At 37.5% G+C, this 8,437-nt stretch overlaps 1 protein-coding gene across 3 annotated transcripts in view; it reads left to right on the top strand.

Moving 5' to 3' along the window:
- The window catches only part of ANKRD28 (ankyrin repeat domain 28), a 102,747-nt gene that overhangs the window by 2,470 nt on the left and 91,840 nt on the right, over positions 1-8,437 (top strand). The window contains exons 1-2 of one of the 3 annotated variants that reach the window (XM_009888918.1): positions 1,426-1,542; positions 2,637-2,720. In XM_009888918.1, coding sequence (XP_009887220.1) covers positions 1,426-1,542; positions 2,637-2,720 — 201 coding nt within the window. Of the gene's footprint in view, positions 1-1,425; positions 1,552-2,636; positions 2,721-8,437 lie in introns of those variants that run through there. The other 2 variants (XM_009888917.1, XM_009888919.1) reach the window with 2 other exon arrangements.

Genomic DNA, 8,437 nt, shown 5'->3' with positions numbered 1-8,437 from the left:
TGGGAATGCTGCCGTGGCGGTGGCTTGCCTTCTGCTCCTACGGGCTTTTTAATGACCCGCTCGGACAGCTAGGCTTTTTCACAATTGGCAAGGCTAGCTGCTGATTGTATAATTTAATTTGTTGAGGAAAAAAAAGAAACAACAAACTGATAAGCAGAAGCTCTAACTGAAGAGGAGAATCAGGTTGGCACAGTGACAGATGTTCGGATAAAGAAGTTGGCTCAGAGAAGATGTACGGAGTCTGATTATTTTTTTTTCTTTTCTTTTTTTTTTTTTTTTCTCCTCTCCCCCTCAATCTGAATGAAGACTATCATGGGAACTGCATTCACACAGTGATCAAAAGAAACACTTGAGTGATGAACTGCTTTTGCAGAAGAAGTCTGGGGCAGTAATTTGAGCTTTTATGTGCAGTAGCGAGCTTGTTTTGCTGAAGCGATATTCCTCAACAGTATTTCTGCCTAACGCTTTCCCTGATGGAGAAGCCAGAGCTACTGCCCGGTGAAGGAAAAATGAATGCTCCGCATTGCTTGTGTCCCTGACAGAGTAACGCCGTCTGCATCGCTGTTGGTTTGGGGGGGGGGGCTGGATTTAACCGGCAATATTATTCAAGGAGTTCATTGTCCCTGTGGTCTGACTCATCGCATGTAAATGCACTGCAGCCGTGCTGTACGTTGCAGATATTTTTCTTGCACGGGAAAGAATTATTTTCCTCTAAGCAGGTCCTGAATAACTGCTGGAGACAAGATGCGTTTTTCTGGCTGGACTGTTTTTTTGACATTGGGAAAAGGAAGCGGTAGAATGACAGGATGATCGGAAGGCGCGTTTATTTTCGGTTGCCAGAAAGCCTGCGACGGTTGATTTAAAACTGACCTTGCAGGAGTTGGGTATAGCTGCGGCCGTCGCTCTCGGGGCAATTGTTCCTTGTTCCGACCTCGATAGGACAATGTCGTGTCTTCTGCAACAATGATTTCACTGTGGGGGTAGGAGGACGCTGTGGAAGTTGACATTAACAAAGACAAATTTGCTTGTGAAAGGACAGCTGGGTGCGACAGTGGGTGCTGTTCGGATGGAACTGGATCTTGGGATATTTTTATCAGCTGTTCCACAGTTTCGTTATTGTGGTTTCGGTGCCTAGGGAAATTTTCTTTTAAAAAGAACAACTTTTTTTTTTTTTTTTTTTTCCTTCCCCAGCATTGTCCTGAACATCTCAGGGTGTTTAAATCTGAAAAATGCAGTGTAAGGGGGGATTGAAATGTCCTTTTTTAAATGCTAATACAGCAGCAGTAGCACTCACAAGTTTGTGAGGGTGTGTGAAACAGGTGAAAGTATTTCCTCTATGGTCCCCATTGCGATACCTGTGGTCTGGTTCCAAAAATACCGTTGCTGGCATTTTTTTGTTTACTTTTGCTTCCTCAAACGGATCGAATGAGTCGAGTCTGTATTGTTGTTTTGGAGGAGGTGGAAGATGATTCTCCCACATTTATTTCCAAATTACCTCAGGAAAATGTATCTTTATGTCCGTCGCCCTCTGGAAACGTGCTGGTAAGGCATGTTGTTTGTTGGCATATTTCCTGCTTATAATACTGTTGCAAATACCAATAGTAATTTTCCCTAGATTAACGTGGATATGCATGATGTTGAAACAAGACAAGGTGGTAAAAACTGCCTGTACGAAAGAGGGAAAAAGCTGAAACTTAGTTGTAGAATTAATATTTGCAAGGGCTCATTCTTTTTCATGTAACTTTATTTATGGTGCAGCAATAACAGATCTCAACTCTTGTATAACAGCGAAGGATTTTTAGAGGGCTTGGTAAACTCTATTTGAAGTAAATGGTGTTTCCCTGCTCTACTTGTCATTCCTCAATGGTGCATTTATGCAGTACCACTTTAGAAACTGATGTAATCATTCTATTGCAATAATATGTGGTGTTTATTTTGAGAATGGATAGAGTATATAGTGTACATCAAGCAAGAGCAGTTGTAAGCTAAAATAAAAAATAGCATAACTTACATTCTTGGTGTAACTGTCAGATTCAAGTTACCACTTTCTGGAAACGAGGAACACTGAGGACTGTGCTTTTACTCCTTTAAATTATTTGATTTTGTCAAGTGACTAACTAAAATCTTGCTAGCATACCTCAGCAGCTTTTCTTACTTACTAAGAAATCCTGCTATATTTAGTAATAGATGTGTGTGAGTGTGAATTTGTTACCATACTTATCTGATGCACTTTGCTTTCCCACTCTATCTAAACAGGTGAAAAAACTTCTAGTAACTTCAGTCACTTGCTAATCTATAAAGGGTTTATTTGCTTATATTGTATAGAATTTGCAGCATGTAACAGCCTGATTTTATTATAAGGAGTTCTCTATTCAGCTGTTATAAGCTAGTCTTCTGGGCCTTTTTTTTTTTTGGTTAATATTTCACTCACTTAGAGTATGTTCTTGTGTATGAGGTTTTTAAAAACTTGAAATTTCTTCAATTGTAAATACTGTTGCTGGTTTCTTTATTTCACTGCCTGGGGGGTTTTATTTTGTCATCATCTTGTGTTTGTCTTATGTATCAAAACCCCCTATGTGTATCACTAAAAACTAAAATGGGGTTATATACTAAGATGTGTTTTTTCTTCATTTCAGCCACCATTGGTCCAAGCTATATTTAATGGAGATCCTGATGAAGTTCGAGCACTGATATTTAAGAAAGAAGATGTTAATTTTCAGGTAAAAACAAACATCATTATTTTGATATAGCTTTCTGCTGTACTAATCACTTTAAAACTTTGCTAATTCATGAGCTGTACATTTCATTGCATTTATGTAATAGGATAAGTAAAGCCTATACATGCACTTAATACTGGGAAGGAGGAGGGTAGCTTTGTAGATTTGTATTGATAGTAAAGACCTAATTCTATATTCCTTCCAAACGTTAGTTTTGCAGTGCTTGGGTAACGAGTTTGTTTATACAGTTGCATCAGACTTTTTAGAAAGACTGGTCTTAATTGTTTTTAAATTAAATACAGCATATAGTATACATTAGACAATTACAAGAAAATAATCTGGGGTTTCAGAAGGTAGGTTAAATAGTGGATTTGTAGAAGGGAAGCCTAATGGTTATATTAATAAGTAAAAATGAGAAGTTGTGTTTATATGTCCTATTTGCAGTGCTGTGAAGCCAGACACTTCAGACTTAAACTGTACTGAAATTAAATTGAGTTTGTTCTGTTGGGTGAAATTCAAGATGTGAACAGCATGCAGTTACTGTATTTACTTTCTATGAAAATTCTAATATTAAAATTAATATTAAAATTCTAATAAGCATGTTTGGCACTATGCAAGGTAATATAGCATATACTCGTCACATTGATTAGAAATTGTTTTGATTATTAAAGCAGACTGACATAAACTATTTAGGGCTTAACACTGTGGGAATGTATGTAGCTGTTTCTCCTACAAATGCATCAGAACAAGAGTGATGCTAAAAAGCAAAGGCTAACATCTCGATGCTACATAGTGGCCAGTGTAAGACCATGATAATTGTTTACGCTTTCTTCTTGAAAGATGTAAACCAAAAGCAAATATTTAGTTTGGTATGTGTATTTTGACATTTAAAAGCATTCTGCAGAATTTATATCCGCCCAAAGCCAGCTGAAGTGAGGGAGCCCTCACGTTGTCTTGAAGAGTTTGAGTAGGACCCTGTATAAGTAAACTTGCTGTCAAGTCTGAGGTTTTATTTGGTAAGGTTGGACTATTTTCCTCTCCTTTTTCAGTAGTTTTGCACGTTCTTAAGCAAGATGGTATGATGGATTATATAATATCAAAAGACTTAATCTTCTATTTAGTTATGAGAGCATTAGCTGTGTATCCTTCCAGTCTTTTCATGTCTATGCTGTGGTCACATCACCATTTTTATTTTTAGAAGGTGATTAGTCTGTATTGTTTCACTTATGTTCCTCCATGCGTAAGTCAGGTTTAGCTTTCCTAGCTGTAGTGCCTGTAAACAAAGTTAGGTTAGTATCTTTCTGCTTTTTTGGTTATCTATTACAAAAGCCTCTACTAGATTTCAGTATGTATGTGGTAGTGGTTTTGTTTTGGTTTTTGTTCTATTTCAAATTTGTCCACCAGTTGCCCATAAATATGAAGTCATCAGATGTGCTTAAGTAGGAAAGCATCTAGTTGTTTGGTGTCTTTGAAGACAGTTACTTTAGACTGCCAGGTAGTTACAGTGTAGAAAAGAGTAGTCAAAATCTGGGGGGTTTTACATTTTACATCTTAATCTTTTTACTCCGTTTTGTGGACTTCTCCCTGTAACAGAATGGGTGTACATCTTAGGCTGGTAACACCCAAGGTGTATTTAGAATCCATCCAGAACGAATCTGATGTTTTTTCACAGCCACCTTTTTCAGCATAGGCAGATGCTTATCACACATGACCACTCCTTCCTACCATGGCAGTCCTAGTCTTATTACAGTATTTATTATTGCATTTACATACATCCCTTAAAATCCCGTTTGTTGGGACTAAACAAGCATATGTATTCTCCCATAAATTCTCCCATTGTTTGGCAGAAATGGAGTAAACTGCCTAGTGGGTTTTTCTTTGTGTGTGTGTGTGTGTTTATTCCTTTCCTTGGGTTTTTCATTTGCTGTATGTACTGGGCTGGAGATAATATATTCCTACATAGCCTAGATCCAAAGTTGTCCCCTTAGTTACATGTTATAAACTGGTATGGACAGAAGGAGGGAAAAAGTGAAGAAAATGAAGCGGTTATGTGTATTTCCTAATAAAGAGAAGGATTGTGATAAACTGTTTTGACCGTTGTGGATTGTATTAGACCACTGTATGTGTTGGATATTTTTCCACTTTGCTATCCAAGTGCTTCAGTACAGTTGTTTGAATTCCAGAGTCATTCTCTCCAATGCCTCTGCAGAGTCCTTTTCCCCTCTCAAGAGCAACTAATTATTTTGCAGTTTGTATTCTAATAGTTGAGATTCCTTCCTTCCTCCCTTCCCCTGAGCATGGGTTGGACGCTGTAACTGGAGACCTAGCAGGGTTCTGCGAATCAGTTTTGCCCAGAAGTGAAGCGAAGATAGAACTGTTGGAGGTCTTTGTTGTGACAGTGACATTCCTCTAGGAAAGTTGTTAGTGTCTTGATGAAATGTGGTTTATTTTTGTGTGTTTTTTTGCCTTCTGTTAATCATCCAGCTTTATTTATCTTTTTACTTTTGGGGTATGTTATCTTTAACATTAATCACAGTTGGCTTAATACTCTTTTAAAGCTAAGTGAGTTGAGTCTGTGTGTTTGGCTTCCCAAAGCTAGGCTGTGGTTACTGTTTGATATTATGGTAATATCTAAAGATTGCACCCAGCTTGGGCTGTATCGGAGCATTATTCCTAAAACAGATGATGTCTTCTACCATGGTGTTAGAATAAGAAAGATTCTGAGATGGGTAGCCTTTCCTAACATGAGTTGCTGCATGTGACTGTAAGATGATGTACTGATAGCAAACAGGCTTTTTCAGGAAGAAGATTGTTCTCTGTTCATGGCACACCAGCCTTCTTGAGTCACAGGCTCAGTCTAGATTTAGAAAGTATGTATTGTATTCCACTCTGCAGTTGTAATCCTTTGTGAAGAAAGAACAAATTCAGTGTTTCCCTAGCTGCTCCAACTGTGGTTCAAAAAGGCTAACCTTCTCTGCAGCTTTTTCTATAGACAAAAGTGATTTACAGGAACTTTGATCAAATGTATTGTTTGGAAAGTGAACTCTCTTGAGACTCTGATTAATGGAATAAGTGAAGGGGAAGGGGTTGCTTGTCCCTCCCCTCCTCCAAGAAAGCCTGAGAATCTGTAGCTGCTCGGTTGATGAATCAGGCTTAAATCACACACATCACATATGTCAGGCCTGATACAGTTTCAGATATATGCATTGCTCTTGCTGTGCTCTGTGTGTGTGTATATCTATATGTTAAAAAAAAAAAAAAAAAACAGCATTACTTCTTGGTACCATCTTGAGCTTTTGAGACTTGGCAGTAAGGAAAATCTTGTGTAATAACTGCCACATTTAATATCTCTTTATTGGTTAATGGAAATCCTCAACATTTCCTGCCCTTGCTGATTAGATTAGCATGGCTGGATTGAATTTTACGTACTTTTCAGCAGTTAGTTTTACCTAACTAAATGATTTCAGCATTGCCTTTTATAAATCAGGATTTGTTTGTTTGTTTTTTAAGATCTGGAGGCCTATTACTGTTGCAAACTGTGCCATTTCTGTTTGTAACCAAAACTTTTATGATGTATATTCAGTTTAAAAGATCATGAAAATGGAATATTTACTCTCAGCTATATGTTAAGAACATAATTTTGTGAGAGGAAAACCAGCTCACTGTCAAAAAAGATTTAAAGGTTGCAGAATTGACTATTGAAATGGTTGTTCAAAATCAGAACAATTTTTCCTCCTCCTAGACCTATTAGGATAATATTTCTTGCCATGAAAAGTGATACTTCAGGTAATCCAATATGCAGTTTTTATAACCCTATTGCACTTGATCTTAGCTGAGGGGATAAACATCTGATCCTCTCTGGAACTGGGGTCAGCCTGCCCCTTGCTCTTCTCACCCTAAAGCCAAACAAGTGCTCTTTTTGGAGGAATCCCAAAATCACGCAGATCTCCCCCAATGTTATAAAGTGATCACTGCTCCTATTTAAAACAGTGGTATTGACAGATGTGGTAAGTGGCTTATATATGAAACACCTCTATCTTACAGCTCATTGTGCTTTGTGAGATTAAAATAGATTTAAACTATGAAACATATTTTAAAGCTGCTTTCTGTGTGAGTTGGTGGGTTTTTTTCCAATGTAAAAATGTAAGATGGGGAAAATTAAAATCCTCATACTGTACCTGAGGCCTGCAGCAGTCAGAGTTATCTCTATGATTTCTATTCTGGACTATTGGCCATTCAGCTTAATTGAATGGCTATTTTCTATGGTAAGTAACCAAAAAAATAAAATAAAAGCTCACCTGTGCTACTGTTTCGGGAAGAAGGGAAAACGAACCAGAACAAAGCAGTAGAACCAAACAATTTTGTCTGCCCTCCCTACCCCTGACCTGTACTAGATAGCAGTGAAGCATTGCCCGTAAGTCCCAAATTTTGTTCCTGGAGCTGTCAAGGGGTATGATCCAGTAGCGCCGAAGTGCTAGGTACAAAAAGGAGAGCTAAGTGTCTGTATCAGACTTTGTGATTTTGAGCAGTTGGGTTGCTGCGTGGATGACTGTTGCAGTAGAGATGTGGGCTCCCTTCCCAGTCCTGCCAAATGTGGGTTTGCATAACTTCTTGTTTGTGTTATTCTTGTACTAGGAGAATGTTGCTGGATGTCATTATAGGGTAATATATGACATCTTATTTGATTAGCTGCTAATTTTTTAATTTATCTTACTTTGCAGGCCATTGCGTATACTGAAAGAGAAGCAAAATTGGCTTGTTAGTCTAGTGACGAATCTAGGACTTCTCAAAGAGCATTGCGTCTGTGTAGCAGGAGAATTAGATTATCAAGGGTCTCAAATAGCCTAGTAATTTAGGAATTAATAATGAAAATTAAAATGCAGTTTAAAAAACAGGAAAGATTCTTCGTTATGCTGGTATTGGTCAGCAAAGTCCTAAAAGAGGTTAAATAGAAAAAGTAGGTAGTGAATGTATGGTCTCCTGGCTTTCATCTTTATACTTAACATTGTGGGTTGAACTACAGGGTAACTGTTTTTTTTCCTGCAGACCTGGGAGCGTGGTATAGAACAGGAAAGCCTGAATTACTTGCCTGAAATATGGAGCGTTCTATAAAATTTACTAGAGTTCAATGTTCTGATAATACAAATAAATTCTGTACCTATTTCATACATTAAAAGAATTTTAATATACATTGTTATGTGGAAAACTGTAATTGCTCTCTAATGCAGCAATTACATTGAAATATCTCTCAATGTAAAGAAACTTACTTAAGTAAATATCATGGCCTTGCTTAAAAACAAATAAACAAAAAGCCATAATGTGTAATGAGGTAAAAGCAGTCTTTAGGAATTTTTTTACCTTCATGTTCATTATCTTCCTGCAGCCAATTACTTTACCAATGACTAACGTGGATTAACTTTTTGTTTGTTTTTTGATAAAAAGTGTGCATGCATGCAACTACAAATATAAATTGACTTTAGTTTGGCATATCTATGTCTCTAAAAACCTCTCTCTGCATTAATTGCTATGCATAAAGTGTTTGAGTTATGCCTTTTGTTTGTCAGTACCTTGTCTAACTTGAGTCACGTTAGTGTAAGAATTTTGCTGGTTGGGACAGCTGGAAGAAGTCACCCGGAGCAGGTTAATACATGGTGCTTTTCAAATAGATGTAGTTGATCTGTAATACTGTGTTTCTGTGCTTTTTTTTTTTTGGGGGGGGG

Source organism: Charadrius vociferus, unplaced genomic scaffold (genome assembly GCF_000708025.1).
Source record: "Charadrius vociferus isolate BGI_N301 unplaced genomic scaffold, ASM70802v2 scaffold217, whole genome shotgun sequence".
Taxonomy (NCBI): domain Eukaryota; kingdom Metazoa; phylum Chordata; class Aves; order Charadriiformes; family Charadriidae; genus Charadrius; species Charadrius vociferus.
The sequence above is the reverse complement of the archived record's forward strand: the minus strand, read 5'-3'. Positions and strand labels throughout refer to the sequence as shown.